Source organism: Oreochromis aureus, linkage group 1, assembly GCF_013358895.1.
Source record: "Oreochromis aureus strain Israel breed Guangdong linkage group 1, ZZ_aureus, whole genome shotgun sequence".
Lineage (NCBI taxonomy): Eukaryota > Metazoa > Chordata > Actinopteri > Cichliformes > Cichlidae > Oreochromis > Oreochromis aureus.
The window spans coordinates 8,995,756-9,023,229 of record NC_052942.1 but is presented as its reverse complement, the minus strand read 5'-3'; the positions used below and the strand labels follow the sequence as shown (position 1 = coordinate 9,023,229).

The following is a 27,474-nucleotide window of genomic DNA, read 5'->3' as shown; positions in this document are numbered from 1 at the left end:
TCAGCACTGCTTGCACAGCTATTTGTCTCAATTAGCCATGCTCTGCATACTTGAAAAATATGATGTCAGGATATGGCTTGACTAACAGCGTCCATAAGTACTGCACCCTTATATTCATGATAAATCATTCTCTAAGAGCTCTCAGCCACTGTGTCGTTAAATGTCGAATAATGCAACAAATCGGCAAATAACCTCATCATCACACAATCATGTGTATGGCAGGCTCCTTAATCATTTGTTCATACGGACAAGCTGACAGCGACAGCCAGATTGTTTACCTCTGCATGAATCCTCCTGCATTCCTTTATCCTTTAGTAAGAGCAAAGGCGGATGACCCCCCCCCCAAAAAAAAACAACCAATAAAAAAATGGGGGCAGTGCAAACAAGTTGTACAGCGTGGACAGCAAGCAGAGCAGAGGTGGGAGATAGAATCAGATCAGGACATACATGAAGGTGAGACACGGGCAGATAATACAGCCAAAGGTCACCCAAGGGCACCTGGCTACTTTCCCAGGAACCATCTCTTAAGAGCCCAGCAGCACTACAGCAAACACCTGCAGCAACCACATATATCATAATTTACACGTGTCAAATCTGACATTAAACACTGGGCTGTGATATGAGAACGGCCAGTTTTCCTTTTTTTAAATCCTGCTCTATACTGTGAGCGATGGCATTTCTTTTCATGTTTCAGTCATGCAGCTGCTTCCCAGTTTGGCAAATAAGAACTCTTATGTGAAAACATGACAGGACATATTGCTTGAAAGCTTTCATTTTATAGCAGCTGCCGTCACAGAATGTAGCCGCTCTGAATACGATGTGGTGCTGGACATTAAATGATTAAGCAACTTTTTGTTATCAAACCAGAGTAGGTTGCTGTTTCCATAACTCATGCCAACTTAAAAACAAGTTTCAACTTAAACATATGAAAAATAAAAGAAACATTTTAAAAATAAGTCTACAAGAAGGCAAACTACAGCCTATTCTTAAGTCACCAACCACTTGGCAACTACAGGTCGTTAGGGAAAAATGTGCATTCCCTGACCAGTTGGCGAGGGGTTGCCGGTTGTTGCTAGGTGAAACAGGTTATAAAAGGGTGCTGCACTAACAACATCAACTAACTAGTTTAATCAACATCCACTCCAACCCAGTAACACAGCAAAATGTGTAATAGACATGCCGGTCCACTGTGTCCATTACCTCTCCAAAGCGTGAAATGGACACGCATGCAGAGTTAGTTTGGTTATCATTAAACTAAATTGTAAATGTTTATATTTTTAATTAAAATTTCCAGAGAATACATCAGCTTGTCTAGTTTTGTGCTTACATTTGACTCATGCTGTGTTACTGGATATAATTGTTTGCTACTACTCTTGAAGCAATAGATTCACACCTTGAATTAGATAGATTGTCGTCAACGACAGTAGCACATTGGAAGAGAAGGATGAAAAATGGCCTTCATATTGTTCTCATTTATAAATGCTGCAGCCTGTATGCTGCAATCACTGATAAAACATTGTTCAGTACTTTTTTTCTATATTGTCAAAAATATCATTATCATAAATTTCCTTGAAATACCATGATCTAATTTTGAGGCTATATTACCCAGCCCTATTCAGTGAATAAACAACTTTGATACAATTACCGAGCAAAAGACATACTGTTTTGAAAGGATTAGGCAAACATAAGCATGGCGACTAAAGAAACCACATACAAAACTCTTCAGCGCTACATGCAGCTATGGCAGTATCTGAAAACATTACAACCCTGCCAGAGAGCACACAGACCAATACTTCTCTAAAAAAAAAAAGAAAGATGCAGCAAGACAAACAACACAAACCATTCCCTTCCTCTCTTATCTGAGCAAATGGAGCATCAACTCACAAACAGGCAAAAAGAAAAAAAGGGAAGGAAGGCGCTAGCTCATCAAATACAGACGACTGGAAATGTAAACTAGTTGATGCGTGTGGAGCAATATCTGTATGTGTACTCTCAACATGTGTCAGCAGCAGATTATTCACATGGGACTCCATTTGGAGAGGAAGCTACCAGGTTTAGTGACTCCCAACTGTGTCGGGGTTGATTATGAAGTCAGAAACAGTGAATTATTAAAACAAATGGCACTCCAGATTTTTTCTCTGTCTTCATGACAAACGCTATCTCCTCTCAAGCGTGGAGAAGCGAGCTGTGTATAACACGAGCCTGAAAAATCTCCACGGCCTTCCTCCCCCTGTGTGTGTGTAAGAGCAAGTGTGAGGCGATGCTTGGTGGGCCTTCCCTTCTCTAGAGGTAATGACATTGTGATACATTACCAAGCCTCAGTCATTTAGTAGTGTAAAGTTGAACCTTTAGTTTTCATAAACTTCTGGTATAAGGCTGGCAGGTAGTACGCATCCTGGTCATGGTAAAATTCCTGTAATATTTTGACTTTCACTCAGCGAGGAGTAATAAAAAGAAGAGGTGGTGAGCGAAGTAACACTTGTCCTAGTAATGACAGATAGGTTGACTGATCAGTTAGCTGATTAGGGGCAATAAAATAGTCACAAATACCAACAAATACAGGTATCCACTTCCATAATGACTCAAATATTTATGTAAATGGAAAAGAAGACCAGTATTCTTACAATAAATGTTTTCTACCTTATTATTTTGTTTCTTTTATTTGTTATGTGTTACCTTACATAACTGCAAGCAACTGCAAACAAATAAACGTCACCATTATATATTTTTTCAATCTCCTGACAGCCAAAAAAATGTGTTAACAGACAAATGTGATCAAGAGATATAAAGAACTAAGAATGAAACATCGGCAACTAATCAGTAACTGAGTGGGTAGATTACTATTACGGGAAAATGTAGAATTATACTTGCAAATGAGCACTGATATATGTTTCATGTCCAAAAGTCAAGATGATTTTTTTTAAATTTGGACTGTAGAACCTTTCTGGATAGTTGTCTTTGTATTATGATCATAGCTAAATACCAAATGCATTCTTCTAGAGCTTATTTTTAACCGTTTCTATGGTGCATAAATGTGTCCAGCTACATAAATCGCTATCATTTTTTAGAAATTACATAATTTATAGTGTAAATGAATACACTGAAAAAAAGATTTTGACATCACTTACATGAACAAACTGCCAAAAAATGATTGGTTTTTACAGTAAGGGGACTATTGCCCATGAAATGGAGGAAACCTCCATTAAACCTCAGTTAGGAGATCTTATAAATGTGTGTTCTTCAAATTAGCCAAACCTCTGTGTCATCCATTGTAGAAGTACACATACATAGAGCTGTGTAACTGTGTAATTGCCAACAAATGCACTGAAAACCATTGCAATAGAAATAAAATACAATACAAATGTAGATGAAGAAAAAAAACATTTCATCTGTGGTCAGTAAAACTGCTAAACACCAAATGCAATATTAAGATGAGCCTTAAAATAAACCCTGCATGAATCTGAGTTTTGTAGCCCAAAAAGGGCACTTCGCTGTGTGGTGAAAATTATCTTCTAAATGCATTGCTTTCAAAACTGAATTGTAGAGAAGCTTTCTATGAGTTTAGATTGTAGATCGATGTAACCAATCAACTTAGCTCTATGATGCTTTCTGGGTGAGGGAGGAGATGGAGCTCAGGAATCTCCACAAGCCAAGTTATCTGTTAGTTAACTGAAATACATCAAACTGGAAAACCAGGCCCATGTTACCAGTGTTTTTCCAAAAAGTAATTGTCTGCCAGAAAGTGATTTCTGGTAATTGCCAAAAAAATCATCCCCCATGTTTAAACTGTTGTAAATATTGACCTTTAATCTTTCAAACATGTGTCAATGATATCAATGAATGATATAAGAAAAAAAAAAAAACTAAAAAACAAAGGTCTAATCAGTTTTTGGCAAATCTCACTGATATTAAAAATGTTGTTTTCAAGAGAGCTCTACCCAACAGGGCGGCAGAAATTACAACAATTATCACAGTTCAATCAGGATATTTTAAGTGGAAGGACTGGAATGATTACAATGTAGGTACAATAACAGAGTCATAGTCATAAAGACACAAAGCAGATCATTTCTTTAACTTGTCTACAGTCTGTTTACCAGTATAAGTGAAGGTGTTATACACAGGAAACACAGAGACATCAGAAATCACTTTTTGGCACAACACTGACCAGTCCAGCGGATCAGCCTCAGAACTTGATCCTCTGGTGATCAATTACAAGCCACATAGTCTGTTATCCAGAAAATTAACTACATGTCAATGCATAATGCATACCACAATTGGTAACAACATGTCATGTAAATGCCTAAATTAGTATAAAAACACTGTGCAAATATATTTATTCTGCATCCTTATAAGACTAATGCACTAACGCAGTAGCATTAGTAGCATTAGCACAGTAAAGGGAATGCCACCAAAGCACTGCAGACATATCCTCTTGAGGACCAGCCTATTCATTTATGTCCTCTGTAATGGACTTTTTTTTTGGTCTATATCTTTTGACTTCTTTGAGCTACCTTTCTAAGTCCTGATGTACTAAATAGAGGATATCCTGGGCTTTCCATTGATATCTCATGTGTTTGGGTAGCCACTATTAGCTCCAAAGAGGCAGGAAATCACAAAAAGAGGATGAATGGGAAGACTGTTTTTTTCCTCGGGAGGATATAAAGCATGTTAAACACAGTGAGATACTGCAATTAGTTTCAGCTGGATTTTATTTTTACCAAAAGCTCTGTTCAGCAGTCTGCATTTTGATATTTATCAGTGTTAGACTGAGACAAGGTTGAGGTGAGAAACTCAGTTTCATTGGTATAACCCAATACATTATGGCACTGATATTAAACGGCATACTGTGCATGTGACAACGGGCTGAGAGAACACAGTACAACCTACTTCCTGTTTAATGCTAGATATTCAAGTTAAAATTGTCTGTTGAGATACAGCATGCAGTGCACAGCGCATAATGATAAATTCAGAAGCTATGGAATAAAAAATCTGAAGTCACATGGTATACGATAAATCATGTTTTCTTACAAATTGTCTTAAAAATATATATTTATCCCTCAGTTTCATATTCATGTTGCGATGCCTGCTGAAGAAGCAAATAACAAGCTCATTTTATTGAGCCGCTGAATACGCCTCTTCAGCCTCCATCAAAGCAACTTGCCTCAGAGACACAACTGTAAGACATGAAAAGCTTGCAGTCAAGAAGAGCAGCAGCATTTCTAACTGCATTTTGGTATCCTTGTCCCTCCTTTAACCCAACATAAAACAAAATGACAGCTTGCACTCACATGTTTTTTTTCTTCTCTTTTTTTAATTCCAGCGTACTTTGATCATTTACTGGAGAAGTTTGTGTTCGGCCCTTCCTCGTGCTCAAGCTAAAAATCACTGCGAAAGGTATAGTACATGTCTTTGCTATATAAAAATATCAATAAATAAATAGCGCTGCCACTACTAACCAAAGATACCTCAGATCTTCTTTTTAAGAATTTTGTTTATTTTTTGCCTTTTTTTCTATTTAAGCAGGAGATGACTTAAAAGAAAAGGGTAAGGGAGGAGAGTGAGAGTGGGGGGAGGTGGCCTGCGGCTAACAGTCTGTGGCAGTACAGACTTTGAGGCTTTGTGCTCGTGCTCTGTCATATGAGGTACTGGTGCCTTCCTTCAGTAATGAAAGAAGGCCTGATAACAAATTAGGACCTACAAATGTTGTTCTTCTCAATCTGACCAGTGGGGGAAGACCTTTCTATTTTATTCTACCGCCTACATTTTGTAATGAAATTACAGTTACTGTGCCAAAATGTACCACTCATCCAACTTCCATTAAAGTCCCACCAATCATGTCACAGATTTTTTTGCAAAGTTGCAACATGTCCCTTTTCTGTTTCTATAGCTGCAAATAAAGCCACAGTATCGTTCACATTCATAATCTGAAATATAAATAGAGACTCTCAATGATGTTTAAAAGTTTAAAACTACCAATTTCCTTCTTGAAAATCAAAAATACTTCTAGTGCATTAATTTATCTGTGACAAGGAAATTGACAGATGTTTCCAAGATATACAGATGTTTATACAGACGTATGCCCATATTTATATTTAGCCACATGAATGATCATAACCAACTCTGGTTCATCCAATCTGTTGGACAGACTGGCTGAACCATGCTCTCATTTGTTCAGCATTTGACATTTCTTGATATTTACATTACCTTAGAGGAGAATAGGAATGGACACAAGACTATCAGAATACCTAAAGTTAAATGACTAACAACAGCCCCTCAACATAGGAAAACTTTCTGAATGAATGCTTTCAATGGCTGGAAACGCGTATGATCGCAAATGCATGAAAGGAAAGAGAAAAAAAATTGAATAACCAACACAAATTTAATTAAAAAAATGAGTGGTATCAACACAAATATTGGAACGTTTCATTTTATGACGCATTGACAGATGTCTGGTAAATCTAGGGAGATACAGAATAAAAAAGTTCTCAATTATAACTTATTGTGATCCAACAGAAGAGTAAGATTTGGGTATAAACACTGGCTCCGAAGCTTTGTGCATAACAAATGAAAGAGAAACAGTTTTATCTATGTGTATTTTGAGTACTATTTGTAACAGTCCTGGAAGAGGCTGCAAGATTATTTGAATTTTTTCTATGAATAAATTTTCCCTTTTTGCTCTCCTGTGAAAAACGATCACAGTTTGAATCCATTGTTAACCGCCATGAACTCAAGCTGACCACAGCCTCCTAATTACCCTGTGAAGAGCTGAATACAAAAAAATCTCACCACACTTCTCTGAAAACAGTACAAGTCATGCTGCACTTCAGAGGAAATATTAAACTCAATGAAGTTATTATGACACACATGAGAAAACATTTTTCTCCGTATTTTAGGGGACACTTGTGATTGTTCCTTGCTGTGTTGTGTTCTGCCTCATCATCTTGCTCCAGTTGGGAAAATTACACCCTAGTGTTTTTTATTTTAAGGGACCTTTAATGCCACCTTTTGGGTATGTTTTTGCTTGCTTTGCCCATCTAGGATGTAACTTTTTTCCATCGCCTTATCAGGTTGCTTCACACAGTCCCACTGTGGCCTCTCTCAGAGATGTTTGGTTTCCAAGTACAGTAGTACCTTGACTTTTGAGTGGCCCAGCTAACGAGTTTTTCGAGATACTTGGCCAATTCTTTGCTTTGAGTTGAGAGCTAAAATTTGTGTTGCGAGCCAGCTTCACACACCCCACCGCTAATTGGTGCAGCGAACGCTGCAACATCCGCCCAGCATGTTATGTTTCACTCACTTTAAGCGGTTAGCTAGCAGTGGAAGCGTCAATGCTGTGCTCGCATTTGTGCTTGCAGTTATTTTGCAAAACTTAATTTTCTAACCATGGGCGTGAACAAAATTGGATGCGAATGACAGTGGTGAGAAGAAATAGTGGATGATGTGCATTGAATTAAAGAAATAACTTATCTAAAAACATAACCAAGGTGTGTTTGTAGTCGCCTGTGCAAAACAGTACAAGCGTAGCACTTCTACATGTATTTACATGTACAAAATTGTGGTGTTTTTGAGGGTCCGGAACAGATTAATGGCATTTCAATTAATTTTAATTCGGAAAATTGATTTTGCATACGAGTAATTTGATTTACCAGCTCCGTCACGGAACAAATTAAACTTGTAAGTCAAGGCACCACTGTCCATCTTCAGCTACTTGGAACCACGGTAGTCTCAACCAACTTATGCTGATTATTATGATTCACTGAGGTTTAAGCCTGCTGACATCCCTGATTCAGCTGAAGTCATAACTATAAATTTTAACTCTTTTTTTGTTGTTGCTTCCCTATCCTGTGTCCATCTTCCAAATGTTATTATCATTTTTCCAATCAGCCTTTGATAAAACTGGGTGAATGAACTTCCCTTTGTCTGGAAAATTAAAAGCCAATAATATGATCAACAAAAATTAAATTGATAGCAATACAAATGGTTAAAACAGAACCATATAGCACATCTAGAGTTAACTGAAGGCAATCAATTTGGGAACCACTGCTCCAGAGGAGGGATTTGTTCCTCCTGTATTCCGCTTCAAACTTTCGTCATCTCAGTTTCAATGCAATCTAAACCTGTGTGGACATGAATCAACATTGCTGCCCTATTGCACCAGCCTTCGGAGCTTTTTTTAAATGTTGCATTACAGCTTGCTACAGTAGCAGCTGAATTTACAAGCTGCCTCTAAATATCAGCCCTGCCATTCTCAGAATGTCATCCTGGGTTACAATATCAAAGATTAAGTAATCGCTGGTAAATCAGAGGATCACCACTGATGTCATCAACACAATCAGCAGAACTGCGACACTTAACCAACAGAATTTATGTTGGTTCATCAAAGTGATCACATATACACATACACACAACAGCATAAAAACATTTAATATACTAGACTGCTGTAACATTCACTACACTGACTAGTAAACTGACAATCAACCAACATTACAGCACTATTAAAAGCCAAAGATGTAATAGCGTTACAGTTTATTCAGTCCAGGTTAAATACATAACAGCAATCAAATTCAATAATAGCTAATGTGTATGTTACTCATGTATATAGATTTATGCATACAATATAGTACAATGTCTGAGTTTTCAAAGTGAGTGTAAGCACTGTGACATCCTATCTACCCAAACACCAAACATACACATACATACACATGCACCTGTTAGTTACAAATGACAGTGTGAGGTGCTGCTAAGGTGCATATAAGCATATTGAATAGGTTTGACAATTACCAAAGGTCAAACTATGTCTTCCACATCCATACTCCTTAGCTTCAGTGTAATACAGATGAAAAGAGGTGAGAGTTGTAAGCATCTCCTTCCTATCTGAAAAGAATTTATAAGATAGAGCAGTGATGAAGAAGTTGTCTAAAGGCATTGAGAAACTTCTTCATCTTCAGTGAGGAAAATCATCCAGACTGTGCTGGCAAGGTGTTCACATGGCAACAGCGATAGTATCAGCATTCGCTCTGCCAAGTTAGAGGCCTCAGCTTGAGTTTAAAGGCTGTCAGTAACACCTTTTGCCTTGAAGCTGCCATGGTTGCATCTTGCAGTACGGTAAATTACCAGCAATGCGAAGCTATAATGGTGTCAGTGTTGTCTTGGTAACCAGTACATTGGTGTTGACAGCTAATCCATAAAGTACCATGACCAAATCATGGCAGTTGAGCCCAGTGGATGCCATCTCCCAATATACTTTACTTCGGTACCTTCACTAAAGATCATTTTCTTTATGTTTTGCTTGAGTATTGGAAACGGGTGCAGCAATGTACTGAAACGTGCAAACATGCATGGAAAAAAAATTGCATATAAGGAAAATTGTACAAACACTAGTTTGTACAATTCTAAAAAGCCAAAAATTAAGTATTTGGTATTCTCTTAGTTTCTCACAGTCCAAATTTGTAATTTCTTCTCCAGGCTTCTTGAAAGACAGTCCAAATCTTTTCTTTAGATGTTGGCTGCCTTTTGTTCCAGTCTCTATCAAGATGATCCTACACCGCTTCAATAATGTTTTTATTATTTTACTGCATTATTAGTGTGTTTTTATTTTTTTCTAATTTGGATTTATTATACTCCATAAGGCATGTTGTCATGTCTATTTCTTGTGTAAACTGGCATATCTGTCTCTTTTCTCCTTGTTTACCTAATTCCTAAAATTCCTGGTGACACTTCAGCAAATAGTAGACGGATCAACTTCGGTAACACTGGCAGCATTACAGCATCACTTAGTTTTGGTGTCACAAACAAACAAAGAACAAAACTCACAACAAGACGAACAACAAAAATCTATTTCTTAAGGACATCTCTTTCAAATACTGTTCATCTGCTGTAGATAGTTTTTTAGGCCTGCCACTTCTTGTCCAGTTTCCTCAAATTTTTTAAGGGACAAACTGGACATGATAACAAGGTGCCCGTTATCATTCCCAGTACATAAAGTACAAATAAATTTGTCATGCCCCTAGGCATCTCATAGTGAAGCAAAAGGTACCCACGGAATTAAGACATGCTTAGAGCAGAGACTCCAGCCGTCCATTCCAACAGAAACACATCAAAGTATCACTGATAATTCAACAACAAAAGAGCTTCAATAGCTTTGTGGCCATCACAGAGTGTTTTCCAAACAGATTCAGGATCTGAAAGTGAACAGATTTAACGCACATAATGCTTTGTTAGGTTTATTATTTTAATTTCACACATAAAACACATTTATAGATTCATTCTGACCTGCTCTCATTCCCAACATGTAAAATACCAACGACTTGTCACAACCGTCTGTATTTTACGCGTTGGGATGAGAAGATGTTGATAACAAGATATGTGAAATAATGAATGTTAAATCATTTGTTGTTATAAATATAATGGGGTGCCTGTAGCTCAGGAGGCGGAGCAGGTCATCTATCGATCAGAAGGTTGGTGGTTTGATCCCTGGCTGCTCCAATCACATGCCAAAATATCGTTTGGCAAGATACTGAACCATGAGTTCATCTCTAATCCATCCTGATTCATCGGAGTGTTAATATGTGTGAATGTCTGAGGGAAAACAAGCATAGAAAAAAGTTATTGTGTAAATATATGTGAATGGGTGAATGAGACTTGTAGTATAAAGCGCATTTATTCTATATGCTACAAACCTCTATAGGCTCAAGTAGAGTAGAAAAGCACTATTATTTTTTATGTATTTGGTAAATGGCAAATGGCCTGTATTTATATAGCGCTTTATTAGTCCCTGAGGACCCCAAAGTGCTTTACACATTCAGTCATCCACCCATTCACACACTGGTGATGGCAAGCTACATTGTAGCCACAGCCGCCCTGGGGCGCACTGACAGAGGCGAGGCTGCCGGACACTGGCGCCGCCAGGCCCTCTGACCACCACCAGTAGGCAACGGGTGAAGTGTCTTGCCCAAGGACACAACGACCGAGACTGTCGGAGCCGGGGCTCGAACCGGCAACCTTCCGATTGCAAGACGAACTTCCAACTCTTGAGCCACGATTATTTATTTATTTTAAATATTTAAATATTTAAATTTTTGTCTATTCTTTAAATTTTAATGAACGTAAAACAGAAGCAATTTTATTTGGTCCTAATTGTTCTTCTGGATGTTGACTTCACTGCTCTGACCCGGACCTGAAGAACTCGGTTACTAATCTTGGGGTAAAAATCAACTCTGCACTTAGTTCTGATGACCATTTAAATGGGGTGGTGAAATCTTCATTCTATCACCTCAGACGTCTGTCAAAGGTTAAGCCTTGTCTTGGACTTGGAAACTGTCATCCATGCTTTTATAACCTCACGCTTGGATTACTGCAACTTCCTTTTAATAGGGGTTGGTCAGGGCACTCTGTCACGCCTGCAACTGGTGCAAAATGCTGCAGCACAGTTTTTAACTGGTAAAAGAACATTTGAGCATATTACTTCGGCTCTAACCTCCTTACACTGGCTTCCAATTGAATTTAGGATCTATTTTAAAATCCTTTTACTGGTTTTTAAATCCTGTAATGGTCTGGCGCCTGTATATTTGTCCGATCTGCTGAAGCCCTATGTCTCCCCTCGTTCACTCCGGTCAGCTGAGCAGCTGTTGCTTTCAGTTCCTAAATAGCGGCTGAAACTTAGAGGAGACCAAGCATTCTCAACTGTGGCCCCGAAACTTTGGAATGATTTTCTTCTTCACGTTAGGCAATCTACTTCAGTGGTGGTCTTTAAATCCAGGTTAAAAACTCATTTTGATTCGCTTTCTTTTGACTGACACTGTTATTTTATTGTTATTTATTTACTGTATTTACTGTATTTATTGTTTTTATATTTCAGCTGTACGGCACTTTGGTCGGCCATGTGTTGTTTTTAAAATGCCATAAAAATAAATGATGGTATGGTATTAGTATTATTATATCCTTCTTCTTTGCTGCTTTTTGGGTTTGTGTGTGTTTAGGTGTTTAGGCGCTACCAAAAGGTCATTAGCTGTAATTAGCCATAGCACAAGAAATTCTAGATCCAATCTGTGATGGGTTACAAAGCCACCAGAGTGAAAGTGAATGCAATTACAATGTGAGTGTGATACCATCAAAAGAAAGACAATGGCCCCAGGCACAACAAAGCAGGGCTAATTATATCAGGATTCTGATAGAGATTGGAAGGTGCTGAAGGCTCATTCTTACACCTTCCATGAACAGTTTGAGACAGCGATAAATAGACAGGGTTTAATTGCTCCATGCTGAGGTTACTCTGCTACTTTCCAGTCATGCAGCTGTGGAATTAAGGATGAGGATGCTGTATCGTAGATGACATTTCCCTGTGTGCGATAATTAATTAGATTTTAAGACCTTTTAAGGTATAAGGTATGATAATGCAACATCAACAGTCAGTTTCATACTTGCATTGTTCATAAAAGAAATATCTAAGGGCTCCATATAGACAAAGAAATGCTGTTGACTACTGTCTGAATCATAAAAATAGACTACATGATTCGTTAAAGGAGAAAACAATCCAGCCTCCTTCTGTGCAGTGAACTCTGTAGGGATGCTGCAGTGCGTGGTGGTATTATTAAAGAAGTAACTATCTACCGTCTATGTGTATATATGTGTTAGTGTATACGGTGCACAAGAATAAGCTAGACGAGCCAGGCTGACAATTTCTGTGACCACATGTCCTGCAGAGATTAGAACCAACTTTCGAGCGAAGATGATCTTTAAAAATGTTGATTTAACAACCAACATTTCTGGAACACTATGTGCTGAATCATAAAAATATCTAATTGTAAATAATGTACTATTTGCACATTATTTTATTTATAGACTTCTTATAAATTTGGGTAGCGAGTAACAGTACGCAAAATTCTTTTCTCTGCTATACAGAAAAATGCTTTATTTGTATAGCAGAGAAAAAAATGCTAAATTTTGACCATTCATTTTTAACAACTGAAAACAAAATAACCATGTAAGGTCTCTCCTGCAAAATTGGTTTTCCCTGCATCGGGAGCAGCGCTGGGCTCTCCAAATCACGGACAAACAGTATCCCACATTCTTGATTTTTAGTTCACAAACACTTCTTGTAATGACTACTCCTGACATTTTGGACATGTTAGCTCTTTATGCAGTAAAGTTACAGTGGGATACAAATAATATCAGGCTGATCCTGCCGTAATTTGTTCCCCCGGTTCAAATCACGGACAAACAGTATCCCACAGCTGTTTTTGTTTTTGAACCCATTTTGCACAGAGAGGCATTTTTTGAAAAATGTATTGATAGCAATGTTGAATATTATTACACAGGAAAAAACAACTACACGTAAAATAATTACACCGTGACGCCTCTGTCTTTCTAAATGGAGGGACAGTAACTCCGTGTGTATATGTAAGCATTTAAAAACTGAAGATAGTCAGATTAACAGTAACAGTATTTTGTCTCTATCTGCCATTCTGCAATTCATCTCATGTAAACAATAACGTGGCGCACAGCGTGACGTGAAAAGAGGCACATAGCTTTGTCGTTGCGTGACGAACTCTGTAATCCTCGTCCACACATAAACGCATAAAAGGAGTTTTAAATAATCTCTGTTTTCGGTGAATCGCAACGCTGTTTACGTGTGGACGAAAGGCCGAAACAGCTGCGTTTTCAAAAATACCCATGTAGGTGTGGATGTAGCGTAAAAGAGTTAGTAGTGTATTTTATTACTACCTGTAATTTATTGCCGTTTACTTGTATTTGCTTAATTGTTTACTAAATGTTTGAGGTGTGAAATAAACCGCAATGGAGTTTGTAAACAAAATATGGGTGTGTGTGTTTGGAGGATGTGTTTGTGCGGGGGGGAGCGAACATTTTTCTTGTAAAACAAAGGGGGGCATAGCAAAAAAAGCTTGGGAACCACTGTTCTAGTCTATCCTTACATGGTAAAGAAGGAGAAAAATTGTACCCTCAAGCACAGCAAAAACTACACATGGAAGAGTGTGACTTGTACAGTTATGGTGATCGTTCTGTCCTCACTTACTGATAAGAAAACAACTAAGATTTGGATAACAGAAAACACACAAAAGACAATATACATTCAATGTGGTCTGGCTTTTAGACCAAAAGAGGAAATGCGTTCCTTTTAGTGAAGTACCTAAAAGACCACTGAGATATGTTCAACAAATTTAAGGTGAGATTCAATTCAACAACAACATCCACAGTATTATCGTTTTTATGTTATCATGAAATACCTTGAAATTCCACCTTGAGACTGTTGGTATGTAAAATCTCCTATGTTCCATAGGCTTAATTGTTTGCAATGGCTAATGTTAAATAAATGCTTAAGCTTATGTAATGGAATTAACTTTACATAAGCTTAAAACTCATAGTAACATTAGTAAGCTACTCAGCAATGCTTCTAACATTTCAGTGATTTCATAAAAATATAACACTGACACTGTCATTTTGTAAAATGACACAATTTTAAGCTTCAAGTTTTATTTTCAGGAAATGCAAATTTTACACCATTTATTTTTAACAACTGAAAACACTCAAAATTATATGTAATGCTACATTACACATAATATAACATTTACATTCTGGGTGAGCTCTACACAATGAAGGCCAATTAAAACCCCAATTCTGCATGTAGTGTATGTTAAAACATTCTACTCAGTTTAATAAAATTGTTATGTTGTTTGCTCTTTTTTAAAGGCTAACCTTGCTAGCATGCAATTTCGTTGTGCGTGTACAATGACAGTAAAGTGCTATTCTATGCTAGACCTGAAGGACAATACCCGGTGCCAAAACTTTCAAATGTAGCTCATGTTCTAGAAATTTGGTATACATAACGAGACTTTAAAAGGTATTTAAATTAACCATAAGATAGGCTGCCTGACTCATAGTACACTTACAGACAACCAGGAGCCTTAAGGACAAATACAAGTACCGTTACATCACTATACAAACAGTGCACCATTCAACTTCAAAATACACAATATGGCTTTAGATATCAGTTCAATGAATGGCCTTTATTGATCCCATAATAAAACCAAGTAAGCCAATGACAACTCTGGTTTTAAAAGAAACCTATGCAAGCACAGGAAGAGCATGGATACTCCACACTACCCAAAAATTATTCTTTTATTGTTAATGTACTATCACTAAATTCACTTGTGCTAGCCAGCAGGCTGATATTGCTATAAATATGAAACACACACTAGATGATGTACAGGAGTTAAACTTTATGGTTGAAACTGCTACTTAAATAAGTAGGATGAAAGCAAAACATATAGCAAAGGGTAGTCTGGGCCAGAAAAAAGAAAAAAATCTACAGAAGAGCTTTACTATTGAACTTCAATACCACAAAGTGACTTCAGAGTAAATTCTGATTATTGATCCTGATCCTAGAAGACAATGATACTGTGGATTTCATGTGTGCCAGATAAGATCACGTTTCTCACATTAAATGTAAATGGCACATTCAAAGTAAATGGCACTTGTACCTAAAAATAGATCGACCTATGGTGCTTTTAATTTGACATCTAGGTGGACTGCGGGGGGGGGGGGTTCTGTCCCTTTAAAAGATATCGCACTCATGTACAATGAATTATTCAGATGGAATAATTCCATGGAGGTTCCTGTGAGGTGGGACCAGTGTCTCGCCTCCTCTAGCAGTAGGACAGCCAGGAAACTCATACATAAAAGATGAAAGGTTTGATAGCCTCCACTGGATTCAGCGGCTGGGATTGTGCACTGTAGACTTTAGAGTTGTAGCCTGCCTTAGCTGCTCGCAGCCTGTGAACTGCCCACAGCCTCTCGGGCCTGGCAGCATGGGGCTCCCTCTGTAATATCTGTGCCATATGCAGCCCAGCTCTGCTCTGCAGTTATAAGAGGGGGGGGAGGTATAAATAGCAACACCATGGATGCAGAAGAGAATGAGACCTCACTCAAATCTCCCAGTTTCTAGCCATCATGCTATAAACCTGCAGAATTAGTACAGAAAACAACCTGTGACAAAAATAGAACATCATATTGTGCCTCTGGTGTGTTTGTATTTATCAAGATTTGTAAAATGTTTCATCACCTATTTCTCCTCCTTAAACCACCTACTGTCTAATTTCAGTACAGGATCTGTAATTATGAGCTAAATCTGGCTCTTTAATTTGCCATTTTTCCTTTTCTGTTTTGTTTTATGCAGCTTAGTCTTCTATCCGCCATGAGAGAACAGACAGATCCGTTCGAGTGGAGCCAAACCTCCTGCCTGCCCAATTGCCTGACACAAGCATGATAACATTTCACCAGAGCACATCAAAGATTGGCATATTTTGACTTTCTAAAACAGGAGTAACATGCACAGTGCTGATATGCTCAGAAGAAAGGAAACCTGCAGGGTGGGATGTGAATGTCTTGTTAACCTTCCACCCTCTACAGTTACCTGAGGGTAAACCTGCAATACTAAAAAAAATGTAAAGAACAAACATTTTAGGTTCAAGGCATTTCTGTTTTTGTCGTGGTTCAACAAGCTATCTGTAAAGAGACAGATAAAACCGGCCATCAGTTCAATCATGAACTCTGTTACTTACACAGAGTTGATGGATTAAATCACTGCTGATACTAAATGAGCCATCGGGTGATCACATTAAATTATTTACAGACACCTGTCACCAGAAGTTATGACAGCGGTTGAAGCACGGCTTAATCTATTAAAAGACAATTGGTAGTTAAATGGGGCTCTGCAGGAGAATTAGTAGCACAGAAAATGCAAAGAATTAGGAGAAATTGTGCACAAAGGCAGCCTCTGTGCTTATTATTTGGCTCTCTTGAAGGTCAACCCAATTGTTTTTAGGGACTAACATTAATTCTACTCTGGGTTTTTGAAGAAAAACAAAAGATACTCGGATACTAAATCGATGCTAAAATTATTATGGGATTAGCTACTCATTTGCAACAGTATCGAGACCAACAGCTTTATCTTCGCCTCCTCACTGCATAAGTGATGGAGTGCACGACCCCACGATGCTTCATAAATGCAGGCAGACAGGCACAATCTTTAGCAGCTAAAGTAGCTGATGTTCACAACACTGGACAACATTTTATGAGGAATTTCAAGAGGTCAGTAAAGTTCTTCAATAATATCGACATATTAAACACTTAACATAAATGTTAATCCGGCTAGTACACATGCTAACATTAGCTGTATAATTATTAGCAAATACTTGATAGACCAGTTAGCCATCCCCTCGGTAACATTAGACAGTAGTAACCTAAGATGATACAAATTCTTTGTGTCTAATATGTGTGTTAAGTTTCTTGATAACTCCCAGATTGAAGCTGACGAATATTATACCAGCAAGTTACAAGAGACAATGGCAGCCTAGCCAAAAAGCTCTATTTGGTTAGCAATAAAATAAATTATGTTAAAAATGAAGCTAAAATATGTTATTCGGGGGGAGTTTAAGCTTGCTAAGTACCTAATAGAATCTTAAAATATATATTCCTTACAGTTACTAGATTTTTTAAAAGTTATTATATAAAAAAAGGTTCTTATTTTTTTTGTCATTCCCCTTTCATGTTGAAATTCTAGTATCATGACAATCCTACTCTACTCAAACACTTCGCATTGTATGATCAAGCACAAGTCATCTAAACATCATTAAATGGCACCAGTTATTGTTTGTTTATTCTTATAAGTGATACGAGTATACTCCCAGGCTCTGAATACTGATGATCTCACAGCTTTTACTTCACTTATACCCATTATATAAAGACATTTGTCCTCCAATAGTTCTCATGGAGTAAAGTTGGTCTTGTTTCTGTACTACCACACATCTTTCAAATAATAAAATCCTAGTTGAAGCTGTGGATTCCAGTAGTATTTCTCTGCAAAGTAAATTTCTTGTCTTAAAAGGTTTCTCTTAATGTTAGCCTGAATGTCGAAACCCAGATAATTTAAGAGTATTATGTTATGTCTTGCTTTCATAATAACTTCCAACTGTGGTTCAAATAAGCCGCTCTAATTCTGGTTCCTCTTTCTTTTTGTTTGACGCTTGAAATTTCATCCCGACTTAACTGCAGTGAGTCTGGAGAGGAGCTGTTCACTCTGCTATGGTGCTGATTACCATTTTATACATAGCTGCTCATTTTCTTTGACTTCCATGGCTGAAGCACAATACGCAGCATCAACCGAGGATTATGTCTGTGACACTAGTTCTTAAAGCATGATGGAAACATTGCTATGTTTAATGTTAACGAAAGACTGCAGTTATGCGAAATTAACTATCTTAAGATGCGGTTACTGTTCCCTCTAGTTCTTCCTTCTTTCCTCTATGGGTGAACATCTACCTTTCTCTCCCTTTCAATTTTCTTTACCAATTCTAGTTTAACAAGATGAGAAGTCCTACACATTCACATTTTAAACCTCACTATATAGAACCAATTATATGACTGCCCAGTCAGTCCCTTGATGCTCTTTAAATATAGCTGAAATTCTGTCATTTTGTCCTCTGTTACACAATCTACCAAGCCCCCATCACCATGATCTCCAGGGTGTCTAAGGATGTTCGAATTTCCATGAACCACCTGCTGACTTTACTCGGGGGATCCTGGCTTCCTATCTTCATGTGGATATATGTGGAAAGAATATACATGAAGAAAAGGCATGTAACTCTAGTAACTCTGGCTAACCTTTTCATGTAATTCCAATTGGTGTCTTCTTTTTATTGAACTACATTCACTGCACATTCATAAATATGTTTTAACATAGCAAAAACAAAAGGTTTTTGTTAATCTTTTTTTTTTAATCAAAAACTCAACACTGTTTAACTAGTGCTTAATTGAAAGGAATGAAATACAGGTACAAGTTGAATAACAATATCTTGCTTCCCAATGTTATTAGCAACCTCAGCTGTATGAATTTTCATACAGCTACTACCAGTTTGTAGTAGAGGTAGCACCTGTTTTCTGTCTTTCTAATAGTGTTTAAATAGTTTAACATTTAGTCATTTAGACCTATACCACATACAAACAAGGCATACATGAGCAGTTTTACACACAGCATCTGATGAGGTGTCAGATCAGGGTTGTAACTTTCTTCTTTCTAAGTGTTGTGAGATGCTGTTAAAGAAAGCGTACACTACTACAGATGATTAGGAAGCCTTCTAATCCACGGGTTCAGAGAAACTATCATTGTATTCCACAGGAATTGTCATGCCCTGCCTTAAGGCAGCCATAAAAACTACAGGGAATCACTTTCCCAACTGCGCTCAGAGAGCATTATTATTAAAATTCTGACCACTGTAATCTAGAGTGAAGCACATAAAACTCTCTGTTTTTCTTTTAGTAAAGCTAGACGGAAAAAAGCCTGTCATTCCACCGTGCACAGACATCCTCAGGAAAAGAGCTACAGTTGCCACATTCCTGATATCAAGTCATTCCCGAACCAGAGACGTCATCAGAGGCAGTGTTAATTTTGAAAGCAGCTTTAGTTGACTGAGTTTTAGTCATCAGACATCAAGTGTTAAAAGTGTTCATATGTCTGCTCTTCTTTTTCTCCCAAAATGATTGAGTCACATTTTCATGAGAAACAGGGAGCATGGTAGCTCTACTATCCCCCTTTATTTAATTTCCTTTTCCAGCAGGTATTAGCACCTGCCCACTGCATCAAAACTAATACCAAATGATTTAATGATCATGTTATTAATGTGCAGGACTGGCCGGCCAACTCACCTGACCTGAACTCCACAGAGACTCTAAGGTTTCAGGTCAGGTGACCTATGCCTACTATGCCTTTGTATTTCAAGATTTTCTTGTTTTGACTTAGTTTTTTTCTTTTTTTTTTCTTTCTTTTTTTGCTTGTCTGCTTTTCAAATTTACTCTCACATCATTTTCAACAAATTTTGCATGTACAGAAAAAGCCAAAGAGGCTTTGAACTAATTTGTAAAATTAGAGCCCTTGGAGAGATGATTACATGGTTTTAGGCTTCAGCTAGGATTTTTTACTAAGAAAAACAGAAAAAAACATTCATATCTTAAAGTATAAGGGAATAGGTTAAATCATGTCTATTGTAAACCCAGTCTCATTCAAGATATAAGGCAGTTAGCAGTTTGAGGATTTATGACCATATGTATGTCATATTCTTAAAAAATGACTCCACTTCATTTGATGCTCCTGCAGTTTGACCTCCAGTTATTTGGCCTCCTTGTAACTACATTAGTTGAAGAAAATATACAAATAAAATGAGAAGTTGTGACTAATAGAATTAGCTGAGGCTGATTCACATTAACCTTGATACCTTTGTATCTGTGCTGGTATTGAAATTCACGTCTGTCCCATAGTGCCCTCCCGATCGCTTGAGAGGGCACAGTGGAAACACAGAAGTTTGTTACTATTGGTGCTGTTAATAAAATGCTGTTACTTACATATTTATACATCTATCTTGGATTCACAAAGTTTTCCTTCCAAAACTCAGTGTTCCAGAACAGAAGCAGCAGCTGATCTAGTAAAGAAGCTGGACATTTAACTTTTTTTTTTTCACTTCACAGTTTCGTATTCATTGAATCAGTGCAAAAACTAATAAGTGACAAATACGTCTTGATGAAACAGCAACTTATGATTTATACACTTTATTTTTTGTACAGATCAAACACAAGAGGTGGAGGACATTAATGGGAGCAGATGAGTCAATGAGAGTCCATATAAGGGATGTGACAGTAAACCAACTAAATGCATTTGTTGACTTATTTTCCCACAACCTGCTCATCACGATCCTCTGCATTACTGAAAGACCTCTTATATTTCTGGGGTAAAAAAAAGCAATTTTCTATTATTTTTTTGCAAACAATACCAGACTCGGACTACAGGAGTTTTGATCCAACTTCTTCTTAATTGTCCCACCTCCACTCTGCACCAGGTATTCCCCTCACACAGTGGAGTGTCTCACCAACTAAATGCACACAGTGGAACAAAAAGTGGGAGAGAGGAGGTAAACTAGAATCAGTTTAAGTTTAGTCAAAAGAACAAATACCATCTATCTGTTTTGTCTTGTTTTTTAATAAATCCACCTTCATTTCAGAGACTGCATGTTTGTGTGTCTGAGTGTGCATGCCTTCTCATATGTTGCTGTTGCAAGTTCTGGTAATATGCGAGGATACACATAAACAGACATCCCAATTTGACTGCGCCTCCCCATGTTACAGCATTTCCTTTACATTTTTGTGCCCCTATGAGATTGTGTGACATGGTGCATTGGTCCTACTGCACAATAGTCTTAATGACGTCGTGTAATGTGTGTACTGATATGATTTTCAAATCCCGTAGCACTTGAGATATTATTAGAGTAAAATCTGTGCCCTGAGATCAGGCACATATGCAACTCAATTTCAAAACCAATAGGAGCTTTAAATCTCATGTAGTCTGAACCCAACTTGGGCCTGGAGAACAATTGCAATGGATATCAGTGAGCTGCAGTTCATCAACAAGACTTTCTGTTTCGCTAACTGTTTGACCCTGACTGAATGAAAGCTTAAGAAAGCAGACTGAAGGGTGGAGCTGCAGCTGATGTTTTTAACTGCAGAATTTTTCTGCAACTAAAATTCAGTGTAGCTTGTTTTACATGCTTCCTTTACCAGTTATTTACAGGGGGAAAAAAACAAGTAGTAATTCAAAAAATAAAATGGTAATACAAGTGAAATAAGCATAAGCCACAGATTTTTAAAGAAAGTATCGAACAGTGCCGAGGTGCTGCAGTGTCAATTTCTATTTTAGAAAAGGCTGTGGGGAAAAAATGTTTTGAATCGACTGAAAGGTCGATTAAACATTAATTACAAGCTGTCTATGGTCCCAAACTATTGGATTGTAGATTTGCTATATGTTAAGGATAATTGGCTTAAAAGGTTGAAAAAAGGCGTGTTGATAGATCTCAGGTATATTGGAATCAAAGCTTAATTCGTTGTTACCATTTAACTATTTAACATTAATGATTCTAAGCAGAGCAGTCAATGAAGAAACACAGGGGTTTAAAATGACAAGAGATATTGAGAGAATGCCAAGTTCACTGCAAGATATGTAGCAGAATGTTAAACGTGTAACCAGGAGATATTGTAATATTGCATGAAAGTGTATTTCTCTTTACCTTAACTTCCTAAGACCCAAACTCTTTCATGGCATGCATTTTTAATTTCTCTTTGCTATTTGGGCTGATTGGGACCTGATGAATGTAATGATTTTTGTTTCAAAAATGGGATCCACATATGAGGACATTCGTTTTAAATTTCGATAGAACAGTGGCAGTATAATGTCCTCGTAAGTGGATATCAGGCCCTTGTAGAGCAAAATTTAGTATTTTGGTCTAGACAACCCAAAATGTGATGTCCACATATGTGGATGCCAGGTCCTACAAGGTTAAACAATGAAATAAGGATTTTCTCATTCTAAGAATACTGCATAAAAAAAGAAAAAAACAATTCAAATGAATACAAAATATAAAAGAAATTAGGTTCTAATTTCTACGGAAGTGTAGAGCTGCCACCCAGGCAAAAGAAAAATAGAAGTATATCACATTATAACGTGAAAAGTTTATTGTTCTAACAATATACTTTTCACATTTGAACAATATAATATCACGTTATTACAATATACATAATTATCACGTTCGTATAAATATTATACTGTACGAACGTGATAATTATGTATATTGTAATAACGCGATATTATATTGTTCAAATGTGAAAAGTATAGTGTACTAACATGATAGGATACTGTACTAACTTGACAGTATATTGTACAAACATGAAGTATATTGTTAGAACAATAAACTTTTCACGTTATAACGTGATATACTTCTAGTATTCTTTTGCCTGGGTGGCAGCTCTACTCTTCCATAAATTTCTAATTACTTGAAAGTTGGTTCTGATTCATGCAGTTAACTAAGATTTCATAAAGCACACGCTCAACCAAAATTAAAATTATGCATGGCAAATTCTCTCCATCGTGTGACTGAAAGACATGTTTCTGGCCCTGTGAAGATACCAAAGAAAACGGCTGGGTAGGTATAAAATTAAAAGAAGATTTGCTTCAGAGCCCTGTTATTACAAGTTAAAAAATAAATGCTTTGGATAACAGTGATGATGTAACCGCTTGTATTTAGGGGTTTGATTTTACTTTAACTTGAACCATATGGTTTCCATACAGACCTAGCGACTAGCTGCCAGTCTTGATAGACCAAAATATTCATTCCCTGACCAACTGGTGAGTGGTTGCTGGATGCTGGGCAAAACAGGTCACAACTGCACCAAAAACCTCCTGGCAATTGCTTTGTTCCTATCAGACTGCATCCAGACAATCATTCACCAACTGGTCTCTAGGCCTGGGTGATATGGGCTTAGCAACTGATATCACAGCAATTGCCACCACCACGCAACAACCAATACTCATGTTTTCCTCACAACCGGTGGTTCCCAGGCAGTCCCCAACCAGTCTCTAGGCCTGTATAACTGGGACTTAAAAAGATAACTTACCCCAATAGTGACCAAAAGACATGCAGACTCTTTCCAGAGAGCATAAACAACTACTGGATCCAGTCCATTAGTTCAGCCCAAAAAGAGATCCACACTGCACCAGCCTGATGTGGCACCAATTAGACAGTACTATAAGAATATAAATGACTTTTCCTTTACAATTCACAGCTCACAAAAAACTGTTCTTCATCTGACAGTTATGATGTACTCATGATCAAAGCTGCCTATAAAGTATGGTTAGCTCCACATGAGATATTGAAAAATCAACAGCAATACATCTCAAACCGACCTATTCAGGCCAGACATTATTTGGATATGGCCTAATTTGAGTCTAGAGACAGACTCATGAAGACTAGGCTTTAGTTTTGAACAGCTATACTTATGCAGGTTTAAACTAAATGCTTTGAGCTGAGCTTCAGAAAAAAATCAGGGTCTGTTCACTGGGAAATAAGAATGTCTTGTAATGTACTCAACTGTCACTCAGGTGTTTTACAGAACATTCATACTGTATTTTCAAGCTCTGAGTGCACTTCTACCAGACTCACAGGGATGGTCTTATGTGATGAGATATTTCAGTCTAGACAAAAGTGACAAACCAACAGAGGCAAACTATACCCACGGGGAATACAAGAATACAAACTAATAATCACCATTACTTTAAATCTAAACCAACACTGGGACAGAGGGGGGTCTGAGTAATGAGGCTGATAATCTGGGTTCCAATGTAGGATGAGAAACTAGGTCAACACTTGTCTGGGCAAACTAACTTTATTCAATACATCACAGACGTTCCAGCAATGTAAACAGTCCTGTTCATAAAAGGTGCAAAATTTAAAAAAAAAAAATATGCAGAGATCTTAGAAATTAGTTGAGTTTTGTTCCCTGCTCTCAGCGTACAGTGGAGAGCATTATTAGCATCTGTGTTTCTTTTCATCACAGCATCAAGTCTCAAATTCAACTAAGAACCTTTTAGCAGTGGCTGCACCTGCTTGTCTCTCAGAAACTGGCTTTCAGTGTGTGCTGATACGTTAATATTATAATAACAGAGAAGTGATATTGAAACCTATTTTCTCATGAAAACCATCTGTTTTGTTTTTTGTTTTTAAATCAACTGCCAACTGAAAGATGCTGAGACTGGTACCAGCCAAAGACACTCCCCTCAGTATTATCCATTAACTGGAACACCGCTTTGCCCCAGTTTTCCAGCCATTTACCCAACATTTCAATTTCACGATAGTCTACAACTTATGCAATCTAACAAATGAAATAGATTCCGACCAGAGCACAATATGATTGCTCAAAATGTAAATAGGTCATTTCGAATAATCACTGACCCAATCAGCTACAGTGGCTCAAGAATCAACTTTTTTTTTCTTTTATTTCACCAGAGACCCAGTAATTGCTACATCTTTGGCTGCAGCCATCTGGGTTACAGGGCCATGAAAGTAGTGGGAGTTTAGGCAAAGTGTTAAATAGGTTTCAACACAAGCATCCTCTCCAGCAGTCACAGGTCCAGTTTTCCCCATTGGATCGACCCCCTGTTTTCCTATCTGGCTTTTGCACCTCGACCCTGGAAGCCTAGAAACTGTGGGGAGAAGAGCTTGGAGTAGGATTGCAGTGTAGGCCTGTGTGGGCCGTGTAAAAAGTAAGGCTCCCATATGGCCACCAGCCCTGAATCTTGGATAGCTTCAACTCGAAAGACTTGGCCAAGCTTCTCTTCACTCATTCATACAGGGCCAGTTGCTCATCCAGCCAAACCCTCTAGAAAATAAAACTACTTGCACACACACACACACACACACACACACACAAACACACAGATACACACAAAACACTGCCACTCTGCTTTATATGAGTATCAACACCCAGAGCTACTGAATTTGAATTCAAGCTGCTGGTGTTTATGCCCATATCTTTAAATTTGAATAGTAATGCAAGAAAAAAAGACTCACTAGTTTACCTCCAACAAACGCGCGTGCGCACGCACGCACACACACACACACACACACACACACACACACACACACACAAGACTTGAAGCCTCTTTGAATATCGGGGAAGTAAAACATGAACAAAGACTGATTTTCACTCAATAACTGATAACTTTTCTTGCAGAAGAGGGAATCAAAGCACACAAACACATATAGAGCAACTCATCGCCTAAAAAAAACTCTCCTGTAACTTTCTTAGTAATCTTGACTCTCTTCCTCTCTCCTATCAGTGCTGTGCATCACACTCTCTCCTCCACAACTCTAACAATTCCGCCTCTGCAAAGCTGACGGCACTACAGGAAGATGAGTTGTGCCAAACAGTCTTGTTTTTTGGAGTGCAGAGAAGCAAGCCAGCAAAGCATAGGAAAACAATTTGGGGACACTGGTAAGCCCTCTCAAACCACAACAAAGCTCAAATTTAATTTAAACTGGTTGATTATTTTTAAACTACTGCCATTTGAGTTTGGCATTTTTCTCCTTTTAGTCTTTAAATGCTGTAGCCATGCTGTGCGTCCTTCAGGATCCTCACAGTGAAAGCAGCCTGGTTTCCATTAACCACCAGTTGTTGGCATTAGGCAGTGGATATCACTGGGAGCAATCAAAGTGCTGGAGATATCTAACACAGACTAAGCGCATCAGCGTGCCTGAAAGAGTCTGAGCATCTGCTGCATGGGACAAAATGAGAGTGGAGTAATTATGAGAGAGGCTCCCCGGAGTGTTCTCTCTCAGCATCCCCGCTAATCCGGTGACACCAAAAGGTGTGGCGCCGTGTGGCTTTCCTCACACTTACTAATAAACAAAGAGCGTGCGCGAGTGAGTGTGCGTAATTATAAAAAGAGAAGACAAAGACATTTCTTGAACTTCAGCAGCGCGACTGATGGAGAAAACACGATCAGAGTGCATGCATTACCTCGGAAAAGGAAGGCTTTGCTGCTGTTGTGAAGACCCGCCACTTGGGTAATTCCATAGGTGGCATTTGCCAGGTCAAGTTCATTGATGATGTCAATCTGGTAGTCTTGATCTGAACCGAAAGCCAAAGCTGTGGAAGAGAATTTGGAGGTTAGAGGACAATCTGCTGACAGAAGTGTAGCTGACAGTGTTTTAACTACAATGTTGATTCACTTTAAACACAGACGCGGTCACTGCTTTCTGCATTTATCCACTTAAAATGGCTGGTTGTGGAAAAAGTCACGCAGTTTTTATTTTTCACGAAAGATGCTGCTAAGGCTGCCCACTAAAAGAAAGGGGGGAAAGCGCTGTATGTGTCCACGACCATCACCTGTCTTCTAACTCTGCAAACTGTAGGTGATTGAAAATAAAAATAAATGAAATGATACTGAAAAATTAAAGGCACTGCCACAATTCTGGAATCCTTGCGCTCAATGTGCAAACTGGGAAGCGTAAAGAAAAAGAAATTAAAAATATATATATATATATAAATATTTAAAAAAAAAAAAAAAAGCTTCTGCTACAATAAGATGCTACAAGAGTGAACACGGGCTTTGTGCTTACCTGGTGAGGTAAAAAAGAAAAGGGATAACAGAGCCACGTAAATATCCATTTGTGTTGGAGTTGCGATGTACAGAGTCCGTGAGTGTAACGCGCCTCCGTGTACCCACACTAACCCGCTCCGGTCCGTCTGGTGCTCTGCGCCGCTCTCACTTCGCCTGGATGTGGAGGAACGGAGGAATGGTCCACAATCCGTGAGCAGGGGTTCTCTAATTACAACACAGGGAGAGTTAATGGGCTTTAAACGTATCCAGCCAGTTTGTGGACGGCATTAAAAGTGACCCACATCCGCGTTCATGTGCGATTCCTATTAAACTGAGCTGCCGATATGAAATTCGAGGATATTCTCATCAATCGAACTGCGAAGTTCCCCTCCGCTCAGACAACAGAAACTTCCAGTTTTTTGGAGGTGAGAAAAGGGTTTTCAAAGGGAACTTGGTGACTGGAGGACATGGGGAATGTCTGT

General features: G+C 38.1%; 1 protein-coding gene across 1 annotated transcript in view; it reads right to left on the bottom strand.

The window, feature by feature from the left end:
* LOC116336536 (protein kinase C-binding protein NELL1) overlaps positions 1-27,474 on the bottom strand; it is a 285,884-nt gene that overhangs the window by 258,044 nt on the left and 366 nt on the right. Inside the window, exons 2-3 of the mRNA XM_039603744.1 lie at positions 27,012-27,217; positions 26,410-26,538 (exon numbers count right to left, since the gene is read on the bottom strand). Coding sequence (XP_039459678.1) covers positions 26,410-26,538; positions 27,012-27,060 — 178 coding nt within the window. The 5' untranslated portion in view covers positions 27,061-27,217. The remainder of the gene's footprint in view (positions 1-26,409; positions 26,539-27,011; positions 27,218-27,474) is intronic.